This window comes from Peromyscus maniculatus, chromosome 23, assembly GCF_049852395.1.
Source record: "Peromyscus maniculatus bairdii isolate BWxNUB_F1_BW_parent chromosome 23, HU_Pman_BW_mat_3.1, whole genome shotgun sequence".
Lineage (NCBI taxonomy): Eukaryota > Metazoa > Chordata > Mammalia > Rodentia > Cricetidae > Peromyscus > Peromyscus maniculatus.
Window position 1 is genome coordinate 14,224,967 of NC_134874.1, and position 21,022 is coordinate 14,245,988.

The window sequence follows — 21,022 nt, forward strand, 5'->3', positions numbered from 1 at the left end:
ATTTCTAACTCATTGATTATTTAACTCACTGATTTAACTCACTGATTTTCAAATCTTTTTTAACAGTGGGATTTTATTCTCATTACATGAAGGCCCGATATACCATTCAGATGAACCCAGAACCGGGACAGCTGAAGGCAGAGGAGGGGAGGAGAGCATGCCCCTACTGTCTGCTGAGACACTTCTTCAGCCTCCAGCCACTGCTCTGCTGGAGGTGAAAAACACTGACAACAATTTTGAGCTTGAAGAAAGACTGTACACACACCCCAGAAACCCTAAGCCATGAAAAACCCTTAAAAGTAACAAAAGAAAATGTGAATAGAATCTAAATTATAAAACATTGGAGAAAAAACAAAAGGTAACACCATAAAGGAACTTTTAATTTCAAAGAATTAATAGATCAAACTGTTTCCATTGTTAGAACAAACACAGCTCCATTACAATGTGTCACAAACACATGCAATTATTATTTTTAGAATCTGCACACAGGTGTTCTGGGACATTCTTTGGCCTCTCTTCTGTACTGACTTGGAAACATCTGCAAGACATGTTTCCAGAAGCAAGTGCACAATAAACAAGGTATGATGCTTCTCAGATTTCTCAGACTCACAGAACAGCACTGTTTCTGTTTCCGTCTTTAGAGACAGACCTACAATGATCTAAGGACCTCTTGTCAGTTGTTCTCTCTGGAAGGGTTGGACTGGGGATAGCCAACAGTCCAACAGTAAACAGTCCAATTTTCATGCTACAAGAATCTTTTCAGGGGGCTTCAGAGATGTCTCAGCTCTATAGTTAAGAGCACTGGCCATTCTTCCGGATGACCTGGATTCAATTCCCAGCACTCACATGGTGGCTAACAAGTCTCTGTAACTCCAGGGGCTCCAACTCCTCCCTCTGGTCTCCACAGACACCAGGCATGCACATGGCACACAGATGTACATGTAGACAAAATACCCATACACATAAAAAGTTTTAGCTGGGCGTGGTACCATCACATCCATGCTCATAGGTGCTTCACTGATCTTCTACATGTCTCTTATTCTAACTGTGTTAACCATTACAATACATTCCTACTGTGGACAACCATTACCAAAAACTACGTTTTTAAAGACTGGGCACACTCTGTGCAACATTTATTGGCCTCCTAAAATTCATTTAGCTCCCTTTGAAGATACCTTAAAATTTATGAGCCTGAACGTAGCCATTATGAGACCATTAGCTATGTTCCTTGTGAGCTGCCTATTTCTTCTTTATGGTTCTTAGTTGTTCTTTTGCAGAGCTACCAGCTAAAGTCATGCTGGGATCAAGAAAAATGGGTCTTGGCGGTTCGTGTTCCTGGAGTTGTATCAATGCCAGTGGATGCCCATACGCTCCAGAAGAGAATTTGACATCGCTGCTGCCATTGTTGCTGTTATAGCAGTGGCGGCAACTGCTGCTACTGTTTCTGGGATTATCATTTCATAATTGCTTACTACAGCTAGCACAGTGGAGACCCTAGCAGCAAAAGTAGCTACCACAGTTAGTTAATCTTTCATTCTATTGGGCATGATAAATTTAATTCAGTAGTTATATACATCTCGATTGGCTTTGAAAATTATAAATTTATAAACTCAAGTTCCATTTGCTTTTGGGATACCATCTTACAAGGACTCCAATTTGCAGAAAGGCTCATTAAGGAAGGGAATGGCTCAGTTGCCTTTAGCCTACTGGCTGTGGGTGGTTTAGGACTTCTGTTGGTCTTTTCTGTGTCGAACACACAGATTGCAAGCCCAGCGCCACTTTGAGATCTTTGGCAGCAGTTAACTCTGCAGCTCACACACGATTGAGCCTGTATGATAATGAGATGGGTAATGCCTGGGGGGCGCTCACCAACTTAAGACAGAGCGCCTGTGTGGCCTGGGCAGGCGTCTCCATGATGGGTAAGGTGACCTGCTGACATCCCATGCAACCAAAGTCAAAAGCTCATTTTCTAGTAAAAGGGGGACCTGTAGGTCCCTGGCCTCCCATTTTGGGTAACTGTTGCCTTGCTTGCTGACCTTGACCTTGATATCCTCCCTATGCTAATTCCCTGCCGGGTTCCACCCTCCTGAATGCTTAAGGGAAGTTCCTTGTCTGTGTATCCTGCATAATGGGCGTTAACAGCTTAGATACAAGATTGTAAAACATCGGTAGTGAACTTCTGCCCTCTGAGGTTCTCCCATTGTGCTGTAAGCCTGTATTTAAGACCTCCTCCCTCCTTCAATAAATGACATTCGGCAAAAAATAAAATTAAAAAAAAAAAAAAAAGACAGCACATGCTAACTGCTCAGTGAACTAAATAATTCTTCCCAGCACTTCCTTACTTCATCCGAATCTAGGTTATTTAGAAGTAGAAAATATTTCATATTTATTTCTAATAGCTCCAGTCTGAGTAACACAGGTTTCAAAGTTTAAGCTGTAAAGTACAGTTCTAGCTTTCAAATTCTCCACCCGAGTGACAACAAAAACCTGAGAGCGTCAGGAGCCACCACACTAGAGCCTGTCATGCGGCCACTGGGGTTCTGGGAACTCTGCAGGTGCTCATGCAGTCAGTCCTCAGACGCTAAGGACTGTTAGTCACTGCTCTCATCATTCTACACATCCTGTACATTCTGTACACCCTGTACATTCTACAGCTCAGTGTGAAGAGATGCGGACATTTGCCCAAGGCCGTTGATGAGTGGCACTCAAATGACCGAATCCCAGACTCTGTGTTCTTAACTCCTCCAGCACACGGTATGTTCCTCCCACATGTAGTGGTACCCCACGGAATGACTACTCCACATGCTATGTGTAGTGGTACCCCACGGAATGACTATTCCACATGCTATGAGTAGTGGTACCCCATGGAATGACTGCTCCACATGCTATGAGTAGTGGCACCCCACGGAATGACTACGCCACATGCTATGAGTAGTGGCACCCCACGGAATGACTATTCCACATGCCATGAGTAGTGGCACTGTGTTGCGGGACATTTGTTTGCCCTGATACAGCAGAATAAAATTTCATAAGTCTTCCCAAATGTTTGTTTCTGCTGTTCTCTACAGACATAAAATGCTAATTGTCTTTTTGCAGTCCAAGTTCAATTAAAAATTAAAGCTGGCTTTGGAGCTGGAGAGTGGCTCTCTCCTTCTCTAAACCCAAGCATACTTGTTACAAGAGAAATCTAAAATCTGTCTCATGTCAGAAGAGCCACCTGATATGGGACAGAAGAAAAGCCAAGATTAAGGGACTATTTTATTACCACTAATCTCAATTCTTGGTTCTATTTTGACTCTTTAAAACTTAAGAAAAGTTTTAATATCATCTCAAAATATATAAACTTTCTGTTGTAATATTAATGGTCATACAGAGTACTAACTAATTCTAGAAATAGGCTTCATTTAGCTTCCTGTACATGATTTCAGGCTTGAGTCTGAAGCAGGTAACTAGTAACTAAGTTTGTGTACCCTAGATGTACTTAACAAATTGTGGTCCTTTAACCTCTTGATGAACTGCTGCATATGACATTTTAAATGTTTAAGTTTTCTGCAGTGAACTGTGACCATTCCAGGCAGTGACCTAAAGATGACGTGGGGCCCTCCAACAATAAATCCACTTGGGCTGGGCTGCAGTGGCACATGCCTATAATCCCAGCACTCAGGAGGCAGAGCAAGGCAGATCTCTGTGAGTTTGAGGCCAGCCTGTCTACAGAGTGAGATCTAGGATAGGCACCAAAACTACACAGAGAAACCCTGTCTCAAAAAAACCTCAAAAATAAATAAATAAAAATAAATCCACCTGCATGATGGTAATGTCACTAAGCTGACAAACATGACCCAAAGGTCAGCTTTGGACTAAAAACTGCTCAGGACAGCTTCAAAGTGGTTAGATAAGATGGTCCAGCCTCATAGACTACTCCAGTCAGGACTTCAGATGAGCCCGGCACATTCCCATCACACTGGGACTGGACAACAGCTAGTTCTTCCAGGACTTGATCATTATCTCAAAATTTTCAGGGTCCCCTAAAGATGCCATCACCCCCAGGCAACAGAAAGTAATTTTAAGAACATGACACCCGCCAGGCAGTGGTGGTGTATGCCTTTAATCCCAGCACTCGGGAGGCAGAGCCAGGTGGATCTCTTGTGAGTTCGAGGCTAGCCTAGTCCACACAGTGAGATCCAGGACAGGCTCCAAAGCTACACAGAGAAACCCTGTCTTGAAAAAACAAAACAAAACAAAACAAAACAAACAAACAAAAAACAACCATGACACCCACATTCCAAAGAGGTGGGGTAGGTGGTTTTTGGTCATTCAGTGGTTGCTTGCAAGTTACTGGTTATAGTCAGGAAGGAAGGAAGGAAACTAAGCAAAGGAGATTAAATTCAGGCATCTCATTCTGAAAAGCAAAAGGACAGATATAGGAATGATAGGATAAAAGGATAGATTATTGAATTTACTTTTAAACTAAAACAAAAAACAAAAAAAACAACTAGTAGTCTCATGTTTTACATTGGTATGAATTTTTGTAAATTAATACAAACTTAAGGTTGTTTTTGTTATACTGTATATACTTGTAATCTTGTTTAAGGTATTGTACCTATACAGCTCATTTAACAAAGTAATTTAAAGTTCTAGTCCTTAGAAATTATTATTACAAACTATTTAGAATAATAAAGAAATGCAGGTTAGTAGTTAGTTATCTATATCAATCAAATTTGTACCCATGTGATGTATGTTTTCAAAGTCAAACAGATATATTTTAGATAGACAGGTGGTCTTCAAACACTTCAGAGACCTACAGAATATGTCATTTGAGATGTTTTAATAACATAAGGCTTTTCATGACAGTGAGACACATCTGTTCCTGGCAGCACCAATTTACTTCAAAAAGGGATGATAGGCATTGAAGAACCCCCATATGGAGTTTGCTTTCATTGTGGAAAAGTTAGCCACTGGGCAAGAAACTGCCTTTTCCTCGACTTGCTGACAGTCTGCTGTCCAAATTGGACAAGTGTGACACAGAAGAAGGCAACTGCCGAACTTTGCCAAGACAAGGTAGGACAGTCTTTCAAAATTCCTGCTTCAAATAAAAGTCTGTCAAATATTCTAGGCCTGTAGGCTGAAGATGGATGCCCCCATGTTACAGAGGAACCTTGGATGACTTTCCAGGTAGCCAGATGTCTCTGTCATTTCTATAATTTGAGAAGCTGTTTGCTTGGTACTTTCTGTTTACTCAGGTAATATTATATCTTCTCTGGTCTGATGGGTTAAAGACTAGATAGTTATAGTTACAATTTTCCTTGTTACCAAATTTAGAAAAGAAACTCACAAGAATGATGTAAAGTGTACAAGGTTGAGAGACATAAATGCTTAAGTCATAATCTAAGAAAATTTAAGGTCTTCTAAAAAGATATTTCTAGGTTGATAATACAAGTTATGATAGAAAGTAAATTAGGTACAAAACTTTGCACTTACTAAGATTGGATAGATAATGGAGTATTTTCTCCAAATTTGCCAAATACAAATGGACTGGACATTGTGAATGTAATTCTTACTTGATAATTGTTCTTACTGTATATAGTTTTACTTTGTTAAAGTTAAAACCTTTCCTTTTTATTTAGACAAAAAGGGGGAAATGTTGTGGGACACTTGTTCACACTGACACTCCAAGACAGACAATAAAGTTTACTTTGAATCAGAGGGCAGAGTTAGTGACTAGCTGACCAAAATTATCCATACATGTGTTAGAGGACCCAGGATACAAATAGACACAGGAATTAGTAGGGAGGGGCTTAGAAAGATTTGTGGGCCTTTTTGGATCAGGGAATGAGAGAAAGAGGAACTCACTGGCTGCTTCTCTGATCAATCAGGTTTTTATCCTGATATCTGATTCCTGAGTTTTATTTAATAATAGAACAATATAAGCAAATGCTTCTGCACCTCACGGAACGACTACTCCACATGCTATGTGGTAACTGCACCTGTGAGCTGTCAGAAGCTTTGATATAAATTATTTAATGTGCTTTCCCTAGAGATAATCATCTTAATTTTGCAGATAGAAACTCCTCAGATGAGCCAATGAATCCATTCAAGGAAAACAGAAACACAGATTCTACTTTGCACAAGTCTTAGCTGTGCAATGCTATCATTTCCCTGAGTGTCATGAAACTGTACAGTAAAAATGATAACAATGTTCTTATAATAAGAAAACAAGTTATGTGTAAAACATCTAGCACAAAGCTCTGCATGAGAAGCTCTCAAAAACGTCAGCCCCACTTCTTCACTCTGCATGTGGTTCAGTCATGGTACTCTTTACAAACACTATCTCTCTCTCTGTCTCTCTAAGACAGAGACTATATAGTCCCAGCTGGCCTGGCACTATGTAGCCGAGGCTGGCCTCAAACTTTTGGCTATCCCCCTGCCTCAAACTCCTGAGTGCTATGATTACAGACATGATCCAGCCACCACCCAGCTTTGTGCCACTATTTCTTTTTCATTTTTTCCTTCTTCTTCTTCTCCTTCTTCTTTTTATTTAAAGACAGGGTTTCTCTGTGTAGCCCTGACTGTCCTGGAACTCAATCTGTAGACTAGGCTGGCCTCAAATGCACAGAGATCCACTTGCCTCTACCTCCCAAGTGCTGGGATTAAAGACATGTACAACCACGCCTGGCATACTACTATTTCTTAACACCTCCTCACAAGTGCTTTGACAGATAAATTTTTAAATATGAGGTGTGTTGTGGGGGGTGACTACCACTTGATATCAAATAAGAAACTTCAGTGAAGGCCAGCTATCTTACATAATTTTAAGTAGAACAAACTTCCTTCTTTTTGCCCATATGGCCTATCACTCTATCAAAGTTGAAAATAAAATTGGTCTACCAAGATTTGTTCTTTATAAAATTATGCATAATGTTCCCCAATACCTTCTGTTCTTTTAGGTAATTGCCAAATAATTTACTTGATTTGTTCTAGTTTTGATCAGACATAATGCAAAATTAAGTTGACCATAGCATTTCCAAAGTTATCTTTTCCACTTAAAAATATTCTTGATCTGCCATAAGCTACCTCAACACAACATGATGTCTCAAAATGAAAGGATCACAGTTTATCACTGGGTTCTTTCCCTACACATTTGCATGGAGAGAATTCAAGGCATGATTCACAGCACTGTGATCACAGCAGTTAGATTCTCCTGTCACTGGGCCTTCACTTAGATAAAAAACACTAGAAAGCAGCATGGGTCCCTGTAAGCAAAATTGCTGCATAATTAACCTTTTTGTTTCTTGGACATCAAAGACGCCATGAAGCACACACTCAGCTTCCAAGTACCATTTAAAATATGCTGTGTCTGATAACCATCTGGAAGTAGATGCTAAAAGCCAAAGAAATTTAGTTTTTGAGGGTTTTTTGTTGTGGTGGTTGTTGTTTTGAGATACTGTAGCCTAGGCTAGCCTAAGAGTTCCATCATCCCTGCTGCCTGGGGCCCCCAGTGAGTGCCATGATGATAGGCTCAAGCCTCACGTCTAACTCTCAAAGGGAATTTTTTCAACCAAATGTTGCCTTCTCAAAGTCACTACTTTCCCTTCAGACCAACAGCCACAATGGATGGTTACACTCGGAAGCACTGGAGGAAACATCTGCAGCAGGGAAAAATCCAGTGTTTGGCACAGTGAGGGGACACAGCCAGTTTTTCACAGTATGAACTCAAGAACTTCTCCAAGTCCAACATGAGGTCTGGACACAAGCAGCCTCTGCTGAGGAGCAGGAGCTGAGATAAATGCAACAGCCTGTTAGAGAGTGAGGAGCACAGGCACAGTGTGGGGATCCAGCTGTGGCCTGTCACGTGACTGCGGAGTAAGAAAGCACTGGGCTGAGACAGGACTCCAGGCTTCCGTCACTCCTTTATCCAAGATGTCTGCCTTGACCCTTCGGGGCTCTTGAGTTAACTTGAGGAAAAATGATGAAGAACGGAACTTTTGCTAGTTCAGCTATCAGTAATCAGTATTATTTGTCCCGCTAACTTACGAGACTGATGCAATAAATGCAACCATTAGAGCATTGCTCAAAACTTAAAGAACAGAGAAATGCACATTTAAAAACTTGTAAGCATGTCATTTGAGGTCATTTTGACAGGTGCTAGTCAAACACATACCACTGACAGAGTAATTTAGTGCTATTTTCTTAGTTTCTTATGGAAATACATTTATCAACAAAGGTCAAGTTTTATCATCTATTTGATTCTACTAGTTTCGCTTTCTTTTATCATTGAATACTTAAATAAATCCAATATAAGTAAATCCACTTCACTAAAATGTGAAAGTACTGGGGCTGGAGAGATGGCTCAGGGCATGTATTGCTCTTCCAGAGGCCCTGAGTTCAATTCCAGCACCCATCAGGTGGTTCCCAACCACCTATACTGCATTCACATGTACACACACACACACACACACACACACACACACACACCGACACAACTTAAAAAGCTAAGTGAAACTCCAGAATACTATCTCACAAAACATCAGTCTTTCACGTCTTATATCCAGAATGTTTCAATATTACCTCAAAAAGACTTTATATATATATATATATATATATATATATATATATATATATATATGTATGTATGTATTTTGTTTGTTTGTTTGTTTTTGTTTTTTGAGACAGGGCCTGAACTCAGAGAGATTTGCCTGCCTCTGCCTTCCAGGCTTAATATTTAATCCTTCAGCTTTCAGTAAGTTTTACAAAATGAGATTAACTTCTCATCAACATACACTTAAGAAAACTAAACACGTTAGTGATTTCAAACAAAACCTCACTGTCATAACATTGATCCATGAGATGTCTCAACTGACCTCGTCTCCCTTCAGAACCTCAGCGCCATCAAATTCCCGGGTCTGGTTGGTCTTCACCGACACTTCTCTCTCTAGGCTGGCTAACTTCTCCTTGGTCTCCTGAAGTTCCTCGGCTTTGGCTTCTTTTTTACGAGAAATGATGGATGCCTATTTGAGTATTGAATATGAAAATAAAGTAAGAAATACATTCAGTTTCCTGTTACCTTGTGAAATGATCTAGTCTTGGGATTTTCATCAATTTAAATTGTCAGTATCAGCTCTGCTGCTCCTGACCAACACTGCTGGCTCTACTGTCCATTCTCATCAGTTAGTATTTACCATGAGCAAAATGTGTATTGTCAAACTCAAAACATTTTGAAATACAAATGCCTGGAAAAAAAAACAACACTAAAATCCAAATATGCAACAGTAAAAATATTCAAGCCTTCTTCAGTAGCTCTGAACGGCAATGAAAACCCCTTCTAGGGAAGTATCCAGAATAAGACCCCATCTATTGTTTCTCTACATGGTAGGTTTCCACTCACTGGAAGAAAATAAGAACATCTATTTTCAGAACTACGAGGCAGTTCAGCTCACTAAAGTCAATACCAATATTTTAAAAATAAAAAGTCAAAATATCTACTACATATGATACATATTAAAAAGATTTAAGGGGTTGGGGATTTAGCTCAGTGGTAGAGCGCTTGCCTAGCAAGCACAAGGCCCTGGGTTTGGTCCTCAGCTCTGGAAAAAAAATAAAAAAGATTTAAAAAAATATTTGTCATGCATGTGTGTGTCTGTCTCAGTGTGTGCATGGCACCACATGTGTACATAAGGTCATGGAGGTCAGAGAGGGCATTGAAATGGGAGTTACAGGAGGCTGTCAGTTGCTATGTGGGTGCTGGGAACTGAACTCAGGTCTTCCAGGAGAGCAGTAAGTGCTCTTCACCACTGGGCCATCTTCCCAGCCCAAGATTTATTTATTTTTATTTGTATTGTGCATGCATGAGAGAGAGAGAGAGAGAGAGAGAGAGAGCGCGCGCGCATGTGTGCTCGAGTGCCATGTGTATGTAGACGGCCACGGAGACCAGAAGACCGGAAAGCGTTCAATTTAAATCCCCTGGAGCTGAAGTCACAGGCGACTGTGAGCTGCCTGACCTGGGTGCTGGGAACATACCTGGGGTCCTCGGCAAGAGCAGCAATTGCTCTTGGCTGCAGAGCCACCTCTCCAGCCTTTTAATAAATAAGATGTAGGTTAAAAGTTAAACACCAGGAGGCTGGAGAGGTGGCGCAGAGGTTAAGAGCACTGGCTATTCTTCCAGAGGTCCTGAGTTCAATTCCCAGCAACTAGATCTGATGCCCTTTTCTGATGCATATAGACAGAACACTATATGTATAATAAATCAATATATTTTTTAAGTTTAAACATCAGAATCATCAGAATTGTGCATGTGTTTACATAATCCAAATGGCTGCTCTTAAAGGTAAATGAGTATTTATGTGAGCTAGAACTCTGGAAAATTACTTCTTTCTCTTTCTTTTCCTTTCTCCCTCCCTCTCTTTTATTGATTGATTGAAACAGGGTTTCTGTATGTAGTCCTAGCTATCCTGAAGCTCACTATGGCTGGCCTTGAACTCACAGAGATCCTCCTGCTATTGCCTTCTGAGTGCTAGGATTAAAGGTGTGGGCCGATACCATTATACCCAGCCCTGGGGAATTTTCTTAGCTGAATCACAATATTCATGTTTCTGAGGATATCAGCCAATTGTGGCACAGTACAAATATCATAGGGTAAAACAAACGTGACAGAAGGGTACTGTCTAGTACAAACCCTTTAAAAAATCTATTTTTTTATTAAAAAAATAACTAAAAAGAGAGGCAATGAAGGAGTGTTTCCCCACATGCAAGCACTCCATGTCCAAAGACAAGGAAGGGAGGTAGCACTCTGGGATCTGTGGTGGAGGCAGGCAATAGAAACAGAAACTTCAGCCCAAGCCGCGATCTCACAGAACGGAGAAACACGAGTATCCCTCCAGATCAAAGTGCCCAGCATCTCCCTGTGTCCAACAGTGGTGAAGCTATTAGTTAACTCCAACAGACAAGAAGCAGAAGAATTTGAAAGTTGGAAGCTGTATAACATATAATTACATCTCTTGAAAAATGGACAGCAAAGTTACAGGTAACAAATCAATACTTTAATCTGAGAGTGTCCGTATGTTTTGACTCACGCCACCTCACATAAGCGTGTCGTTTAGAAGACAGAATTGCATATTCACAGGAAGCGGCACACTGCTGCCCTCCCGGAGTCTCTGTTACTTCTGTTCTCACGTGGAGGTTAGCGATGACAGAAAGCCTTTGTTCTGTACTTCCTCCTCACCTTACAGACAGCGCGGCCTTCCCCACAACCTACAGACTGAAGTAAGTGCGCCGAGACAGAGGCCCTACCTGCTGCCGATACAGCGAGAGCTTGCCTTCAATTGGCTCATTTCTCATCATTTTCTTCTCAATCAACTGGTTGATCTCCGTGTTTACTTCATTGACCTAAGAGGATAAGAGTGAGACATGTTAAAACTCCCCCTGTGAGAGCCAGGAGTGGCAGTGCACTAGGGAGGCTGAGGCAGGAGGATAGATAGTTCAAAGTCAGATTCTCTATACAGTGGAATTCTCTCAAAAACACCGACCAACCAATCAAACAAGCAGACAAGCATACAGCCTTCCCTGTGATCATGTACACTAGTAAACTCAGTAGTGACCCCAGGCCACACTCAGCTGGAGTTTACAGTTCTCACCATTTCTGAAGTCCAGAGGAGCCGAGTTTCAACTACTGTAGGAGTGGACTTTTATGAGCACTTTTAGAAACAACTAAATTTAATAGCAATATTTGTACAATTTGATTACTTCTACAAATTGAATCCGACGTGCCTACATGACCCTGAAGTATTTATAGGAACTATTCTTACATTGTTATGTGGAAGGTGCATTCTACAAACCTGAAGTTACCCATACACCTCGGCTCTGACTTACAAGTCACTAAGTCACCATGTAAATCCAGACAGACATTCCCCAGAGGCAGAGTACAGGGGGTTCATGAACCCAGCTGAAAGCTGACCTGGAACATCCAAAACTCCTACTATCCTAAGGGTCTGTGGTCCTTTGATAGGTATTATTTACACTGATCAGTAACCCTTTCTAAAGTAATAAAACTGACTAACACCAGCCTCTCAACAAGGAAACAAAATAAAACATGGCTCCCAGTATATCCATCCTTCCAAGACGAGGCTCTCCTTTAACCTGTGACCTTAAATTCAAGTCATCTCTGACTTGGACGTCTATGTTGTCTAAGTAAATTAACAGAGCGATATGGTTAGAATTAGACATTTAATTATAAAGACTATTAAATAAATTAAGGAACCAGCAAATAAAAACCTTTCAATCAATTTTCATAACTTTTAAAAATGTACAACTGAGCAGTGTTTTATTTATAGGGAACAAAATGTTGTAATACGTTACCAGAGTCAGCAAGCACTGAAATCAAGTCTAGTCAAAGCACACATGAAAAGCTTTAAATGTAAAACTTCCCTATTAAAACTAACCCAAAATCTGAAATTCTATTATGGTTATTCTGAAGTAAGAACACGACATTCTAGAATTTTCACAAGGACAACTCATCAGCAGAGCTGTCAGCCCTTAGCCCAGGCTAGCTCTAGAGTCACGAGTAGGAACCGTGCAAGTACTCTTCACAGGACAGACAGAGCTGGGAACTGGAAGGTGATTGTCACTTACTTTGGACTCCAGTTCGAGAAGGTCAGATTGGCCCATAGCTGGCTCAGAAACCACTTTTTGTAAAAAATGCAATTCCTTTTTCTTGCTTTCTAATTCTTTCGGGAATTTTTCAGTGACCATATAGGAATTAAATTTTATCTCCTCCTCTAGCCTCTTCATTAAACCTTTTAAAAAAAAAAAAACAAGTATATGAAAGTTTAGTTCCAGCCAGACCTACACAGAGAATCCCTGTCTTGAAAAACCAAAAAGAAGGGGGGGGGGGGGGGAGAAGGAGAAAGAAGAAGGAGAAAAGAAGAAGAAAGTTTAGTTCAAAAGCGTAAGTGCTATGATACTCTGCACTCTGCTTTAGAGGTAAGGCACGGGCAGTGGCGCTGTGTGTTAAAGGAGCATCTATACAGTACCATAAAGATCACGGAAATTAGTGATGAGTCTAAATTAGTCCATCAGTATGAGTCGAAATCATAATTTACATAGAAGAATATTTAGATAATTATAGTAAAAGTGATGTTATGATCATTTTAACTTTGTAACCTAATTCCTAATTACAAACTATGCACAAGTGACCGTTACAGAATCAGATCTCTCAGTTTTCTACTCTGCCTTCTAAGTATTTAAGAAGCCAGTGAGCCAAATGAAATCTACCCAGGTCCTCTTCTACACAAAAGACACCTTAGTCTTTCTTCCTTTTCTTTGTTCTTTTTCTTTTTTTGCTGTTTGTTTGTTTTTTGAGACAGTGTCTCTATATAGTCCTGCCTGCCTTGGAACACACTCTATAGACCAGGCTGGCCTCGAACTCACAAAGATCTGCCTGTCTCTGCCTCCTGAGTGCTGGGATTAAAGATGTGTACCATCACCGCCCGGCTCTGGCTTGACTTTTAAAAACCATGAGTTTCCAGGTTAAGTAATCTATGTACAAAGATTGCATAATAAATATGGCTCAAAGCCTTAAAATTATTTTTAGTTCTCTTATACAAATAGAACATGCAAGTTTTCCATTCATTCTTTCAATGTCCCCCATCCCCGCCCCTTTTGAGGCCTGGAGAAAGGAAGGTTTAATGAATCACAGTCTACTAGGTACTCATTCCCAAGCATTTTCTCACTAACGCTTTGGCTCTGTGGGGACCCAGCCTTCTCATCTCCAGGTACTTCACACTTCCTATAAGCAAAGGTGCATGGAATCAAAGCCTAAAATATTATTTGAATGGAAAAGTCTTAAGGATTAGTTTTCTATTTTAAAAAGTTTTGAAAACACAAACTAACCATACAGTGACAAAAAGTAGATCGATGATTGCTTGGAGAAGAGGAAGGGCCCTGAGGGAGACATCACAAAGGCCACAAAAAAAGTTCAGAGTAGGGGCATGTCTGCGATCTTGATCAAAGGCTGATAGCAGTCTGGGAATAGAGCTCAAAAGTAAGACAGAGTGTCTGCCCAGCATGCATGAATCCTAGGGAATCCTAGGGAATCCTAGGCCCCAGTTCCTGCACACTCACACAATGTATGCATTACATATAATATTTTTTTAAATCTATTTATTTATTTATTATGTATATAGTTTCTGTCTGCATGTATGCCAGCAAGCCAGAAGAGGGCACCAGATCTCATTGTAGATGGTTGTGAGCCGCCATGTGGTTGCTAGGAATTGAACTCAGGACCTCTGCAAGAGCAGCCAGTGCTCTTAACCTCTGAGCCATCTCTTCAGCTCTACATATAATATTTTATTTTTATCTCTATTTCAGCCAATTTTTCCTGACTTGATTTTTCCCTTCCTGTCTATGGAAAAGACTGTGGTTTTTGGTTTTGTTTTTTGTTTTTTGTTTTTTCATCCAAGCTAAAGCTCAACTCCCATTTCCTGTTGCTTAACGGTTTCCTAGAAACTGTACACTGAAGCACTACATCCTGCAGGAAGACTCCTTAAGCAGGAAGGATAAACAACTCAAAATAGCTTCAGGAAGTTCCTGAAACTGACCAGATTTGGGAGGCCTCACCCTTCCAAAGCAAGCAATAAAGCTGCTGAGAGTTACTCTCTGACTAGCTGTGATGGGTCATCTTGGTTGCCAACCTAACTACATCTGGAATTAACTAGAACCCAAAAATGGAGGGCACACCTGCTGGGGATTTTAGTTTAATTTGAAGTAGGAAGATCCACATCTAATCTGGATCGTTGAGGTAGGAAGGCATGCCTTTATTCCAGATCTTTTGAGCTGGGAAACCCCGCCTCTGATTTGGGCCACTCATTCTGCTGGAAGCCTGTATAAGGACTGTATAAGAAGGAGGTCTTTGCTCTTTGCCTGCTTGCCCTCACAGTGCTAGCGAGAGGAGGTTAGGGTTGCAGTCATCTTATAGAAGGGTCGGAGAGGGGATAGCAGGCCCTTGGACAAATTGTTGTTAAAAACCCACCAGAGGATGTGCTGCCCCTTTGCCCCGAGACAATTAGGAGCTACACAAAAATGAGTTCCAGACATTACCTGCCATAACCTAAAGGATATGATATAACACAACGGGCATAATAAACAAAGCACCAGATATGTCCTGTGGGGTGCTTTCTACTGTTATGGATTGTATACCATAGCTGTCAGTGGGAATCACTTTCCTGCAGATAAAAATGGGATGTCTACCAGAGGAAAGGGTCTGCTGATGATGTAGATGTGACGACATGAACTGCTAGAGGATATTTCCTTGCAGCTGCAACTCGCCAATCAGTTCAAACCAAGCGTCTCTAACCTGAAGTAAACACCAATCCTAAGCTTGTAACTACAGAGTTGGAATTCTCCCAGATCCCCTGCCCTAACCATTATAAAAACCCTGCCCCGTTGCTACTCAGGGTCTCTTCTGCTCTGCTGCTGCGTCAGACTGACAGAGAAGCCCGAGTTAACTCATAAGAGTAAAAAGACTCCTTGCTTTTGTACCAAATTTGGTTTCTTGGTGGTCTTTGGGGGACTCTGAGTACAACAATAGCAAGCCCATTCTTTCGCCTACTTCTTTGGGATTCCAGCACATAGTGAAGACCAGCTGAGACATCAGCCTTGTGAACTGAGCAACTAACAGATTCTCGGAATTTCCATTTACAGCTGGACTGCAGCCTGTAAGTCATTCTAATAAATCTCTTTGCTAAACACAGATACACACACACGCACACATTCATTCTATAAGTTATATTACTCTAGAGCAGTGGTTCTCAACCTGTGGGTTGCAACCCTTTTTGGGGAGTCCCATATCAGATATCCTGCATATCAGATATTTATATTACAATTTATAATAGTAGCAACATTACAGTTATGAAGGAGCAACAAAATAATTTTATGGTTGGGGTCACCACAACATGAGGAACTGTATTAAAGGGTCGCAGCATTAGGAAGGTTGAGAACCACTGCTCTAGAGAACCCTAACTAATACACTGGCCAAGCTGTAAAGACAACTGAAACAGACCAGCTGCCTGGAAGGAGAAAGTATCCTAGCTTCCTGGAAGAGGTTTAGGCCAGAGACACTTGGAAAGGACACTCTCCAACCTGTTGAGCTGCCTGTAGGCTGTGCAGTGCGCTCCAGGTCCCCAGTTTTTATGAGCTGTCACCCATGCTGGGGTGGGCTTTGGTGATACAGCTCTCGTTGAGTCGTTTCTGTTCCTATAAGTAACCCCTCACTCATCTTCCTTTTAAGTAACCCCCATAAAACTCATGGCTCACCAAGCTGGACTTTCGTATCCCTATTTTGGTCTGTTGTGGGCTCCCTATCTGGGGTGAGTAGACATGTGTTGGCGCTCTCCAGGTAAAATTTTATGACACAACCCTCCCAACTACTAAAGCAGAATATTTAGTAATTTTTGACACACAAATTACTTTTCGATATTAATCGTTAAATAGCTGTAATTTAATGGAGACTTTTGAACATTCTCTTCCTTTTATAATAGAAGCATACAAAGAACATGTCCTACACATGAAGGCAAAACTCTTCCTGCTGACAATTAGCCTCTGGAACAGTAACATTTAGGAAACGAAGAATTAAAGAACACCAGCACCTAAATGCACGCTCACTGATTAATCTGGAATTCAGACTGAGACGAGTGAGAGGCGGATGTACAGCTACTCATCTTGTAAACAGGAGTTTCGTATTCAGTTCTTTTTTTTTTCTAAGGGTTTATTTTACGTGTCTGGGTGTTTTGCCTGCATTCTATGTCTGCGCACCACATGTGTGCAGTGACCATGGATGTCAGGGAAGGACGTCAGATCCCCCGGAGCTAGAGTTACAGATGGTTGTAGGCTGTCATGTGGTCCTGGGAACCAACCCTGGGTCCTCTACAAGAGCTACAAGTGCTAAGCCATTTGAACTACTGAGCCATTATGACGCCAGTCCCTGTGTTATCTCTTTTAATCGTTTTATTGAGCTATCATTTACCTGCCACGAAGTTCGACCATTTACAGGTATAACTGCATAGTTTCAGTACATGAACGGGTGTCCATTGGGTCATTATTATCAGCTCCCAAAGAAGTCTCTGAACTCATCTGCAAGCACTTACTTGGATTTCCCTAACCAGTTTCTTCCCAGCCCTAGATAACCACTGAGTTGATTTCTATCTCTATGAATTTTCTTATTTTAGATATTTCTTATAAATAGTACTGTACAATATGTGGTCTTTTATGGCTAGTTTCTTACAGAAATGTTTTTGAGGTTCATGTATGTCATAAATAGGTATTCGTACTTCATTCACTTGGTGACAGAATAATATTCCAATGTATGCCAGATTTTGTTAGTCTATGTATCACTTTAGGAACATGTGGTTACTTCAACACTTGCTTATCACAAATAATGCTACTATGGACATGTATGTTCAAGTTTTTGTATGAATACATGTTTTAGATCTCTTAATTACATGCCGAAGATTAGAAACAGTGGTTCGGGAGTTGGTGAGCTGGCTCATCACGCAAAAGTGGCTGTTTCCAGGTCTGATGACCTGAGTTTGACCTCTGGAACCCGTATGATAGAAGGGACCACCAACTCCCACAAGTTGTCTTCTGACCTCCACACTCATACTGTGGCACGTGTGTCCTCTTACAAATAAATGTTGAAAAGAAAGAAATAGATGGCCAATGGTGACAATTTTTAGCATTTTGAAGAATTTCTGAATTGTTTTTCAAAGCAATTATATCCTTTTATATTTCCAGAAACAAAAATGAGGACCCTAATTTCTGTACATCTTTGCCAACACTTGCAATTGTCTGCTACTTTTATTATTGTCATTCTATGTTTCATGTTCTATCTATAGTTTACCATCTCTCCCTTAGCTAGATATTTATATTGTAATATTTCTCTAACACAAATAAGAACTTTGTATTGTTTTTTGCTTGGGTAATCTCCTTTCTGGCATTCAAGAACACTTTCAACATGCCCGGGATGGACTTAAGTGGGTTATGAGAACAGTTCATCACTGGGCAACGCTACACAGAACTCAGCCGGGACACCCACATTATTAACCTGTTAGTCTAGAAACCAAGCCATAGAAAACATTCAGATGTAAGTCCAGTATTTGATTCTTCTTCTTTATAGCCTTGACGAGGACTCATGTTTCTTCCACCCAGCTTTTTCAGAATCCCCATCCTAAGCACACCGGGAAGAGTCTACTCTCACAGTTAACATTTCTTTCACCCCCTTGACGGGAAATAGGACATGGAAAAATGTTTTTGAAAACCCATGGATGTTTTTATCAGGATTCCCATTGACCAGGTAAGAAAAAAGGCTCCAAAATGCTGAGGTAATGAATGCCCACCAGTCATCTTAAGGAGTACCCTGGTGAAAATGACCATGCTCTAATCATCTGCGTCATGTAATACCTTCACTTACTTTCAGGCTTGGCGTCCGCTGCAGCATGCCGCATACTTTTCAGCTGGCTTTGCACTCTTTGTAATCTCTGCACTGCGTGAAACAGCTGTAAACAACAACGTCATTCACTACTTGCTCAGTCAAGTGAAACACCACTCACTCACATAGGCAAGCGATGGGAATTGTGGGACTCCTACACTACAGAAGAAACAGGTAGATACTAAGAAAATAAGTTCACGCCGGGCGGTGGTGGCACACACCTTTAATCCCAGCACTTGGGAGGCAGAGCCAGGTGGATTTCTGTGAGTTCGAGGCCAGCCTGGTCTCCAAAGCGAGTTCCAGGAAAGGCGCAAAGCTACACAGAGAAACCCTGTCTCGAAAAAACCAAAAAAAAAAAAAAAAAAAAAGAAAATAAGTTCACTAAACCAAAAATGGAATTAGTTTTCTCACTATGTATTCACGTAAATTTAAATTTTTATTTATTTTATGTGTGAGTGTGTGTGTGCCTGAGTGTACGCATGTGTGCCACTGCATGCAGGTGCCCACAGAGGTCAGAAGCGGGTGTCAGATCCTATGGAATTAGTTACAGGAAGGTGTAAGCCATCCTGTGTGGGTGCTGGGCACCAAACACAGACCTTCTGCAGGAGCAGCAGGGGTTCCTGTCTCCTGAACCATCTACCTAGTCCCCCATGCAAAATTTAAAACATGCTTCCGGAACATTTTTCTTTAGTTACTGTTTCAGTTAGTGACTAAAGAAAGATCTTTGTGGCTGGTGTGGTGGCATTTGCTTTTAATCCCAGCACTTGGGATAGAAAAGGCAGGAGGACCTCTCTGAGTTCAAGACCAGCCTACATAGCCAGCTCCAGGACAGCCAGGACTACATAGAAAGACCCTGTCTCCATAAATGAATGAATGGAATGAATGAATGAGTGAATGAATGAATACTATTCATTGGAGAGACACATGCAGCAGCCTTTCCTTGTGTAACAAGGTTTCCTTAAGCCAAGGAAATGTGAACATTCTCAGTAACGCTTCAGCATCAGAAACTGACACTGAATGACCATTGAGGCTCAGGAGATGGAACTCACTGCTGCGGGGCCAAGTCAAGCTCCCATGGAGCTAAACAGCTCAGCTGCCAGCTTCAAGTGGCCATTTAGAAATTACACTCATTTGAAATATGTTTTTAAAGTTTAAGACTGATTTTTAATAAATTAAAGTAATACTTTCAAGCCAAATAATTTCTTCTTTAAGGTAAAGCTTAAAAACACAGCAGTGTGGGTGATTCTGAGGCCCCAGACTATTTTTAATTAAGAGTATTTTGTGACATTGTCAACAGCAGCAACACCTTTTTTGGGGCTCCATACTATGTGTGTAAGTACTGTGTTTTGGACTGCAGTTGGCTCATGTTGTTTATACAGAGCAGAGGATCATTTTACTGTGTAGCAGCAAGATTAACTGTTAATGGATAGAACAGAATCTTTACAGGGCACCCTACATCTAAGGGAGGAAGAATGTTCTTTTGGTTTCATTGATCACAGAACCCTAGACATATTATTTCAGTGGCAAAGAAGCAAATCATGTCTCAAAATAATAAGTAAAAAGAAAGCTGGGGATATAGCTCAGTTGTAGAGGGCTTGTCTAGCATGTGCCTTAGATTCAATCCTCAAATACTGCCAAAAAGGAAAAAAAAAAAATGGAAAGAAAGAAAAAAACAGTCTTGACTGGGGATAAAGTTCAGTCATACAGTACATGTGCAGCATGAGCAAGGCCCCTGGTCTGATTCCCAGCAACACACACACACACACACACACACACACACACACACACACACACACACACACACACCCAGTCCTACAGAAAAAGAGGAGGTCCCTCATGCTGCCAAAGGGAAATGTGAAATTCTACGATTCATTTTTCATGTATATTTTTTAATTACCAAGAGGAGCTACTTCTGTGGTCCTGAGTATAAACGTTCTGTGGATACCTGGTTCTTTTGTTCCTGTTTCTGCTGTGCAAGAAACTCTTCTCTCTCTTTCTCAACCCGAAGCTGTCTTGCTATTTTAAGCATCCGCTGATGATTCTGAACAGTCTCCACCTACAGTAAGGGAATAAGTAGTACATGTTACTGTCACGTTTGAGAAAGGCATTAGCAGGTCAGGTGACTCCGACATCCACTTATCATTTCCTTTTGGTAAACAGTACTCCCCAGAGACGACAGCCAAGCTTCCAACTCCAGGTCCTTGAAAGTTTTGGGCTCCTGCCTGGAGATTCCCTTTCCCCAGTGCTACTTGAGTCCCATCCTCCACTGAATGCCCAAGCCTGGCTTCATCTTTGTTTGCATTCCTAAATCTCTGCCAGTCCTCAGGACTCGCTGAAGTCTACTGGGCTAATTCTCGACTCACCCTTTTCTTCAAACGCTCAACTCTCTTCATGAGCTGGTCTTTTTCTTCTTCCATTGCACTGATGTCCTAAAAAGCAGTCAAGAGGCCATCATTAAAAACGCTCTCAACCTACAGGACTGAGGTGAGTTGTGCCCAAGCCCTGCCATCTACCATCCCATCATCACCAGAGCAGCAAGTAACAAAGATC

At 41.1% G+C, this 21,022-nt stretch overlaps 1 protein-coding gene across 9 annotated transcripts in view; it reads right to left on the reverse strand.

Moving 5' to 3' along the window:
- Positions 1 to 21,022, reverse strand: part of Ift81 (intraflagellar transport 81) — an 84,729-nt gene that overhangs the window by 35,859 nt on the left and 27,848 nt on the right. For all 9 annotated transcript variants that reach the window (XM_076559996.1, XM_076559997.1, XM_006970744.4 and 6 more), the window contains exons 6-11: positions 20,836 to 20,901; positions 20,418 to 20,528; positions 18,455 to 18,539; positions 12,622 to 12,785; positions 11,284 to 11,379; positions 8,859 to 9,005 (exon numbers count right to left, since the gene is read on the reverse strand). In XM_076559996.1, coding sequence (XP_076416111.1) covers positions 8,859 to 9,005; positions 11,284 to 11,379; positions 12,622 to 12,785; positions 18,455 to 18,539; positions 20,418 to 20,528; positions 20,836 to 20,901 — 669 coding nt within the window. The remainder of the gene's footprint in view (positions 1 to 8,858; positions 9,006 to 11,283; positions 11,380 to 12,621; positions 12,786 to 18,454; positions 18,540 to 20,417; positions 20,529 to 20,835; positions 20,902 to 21,022) is intronic.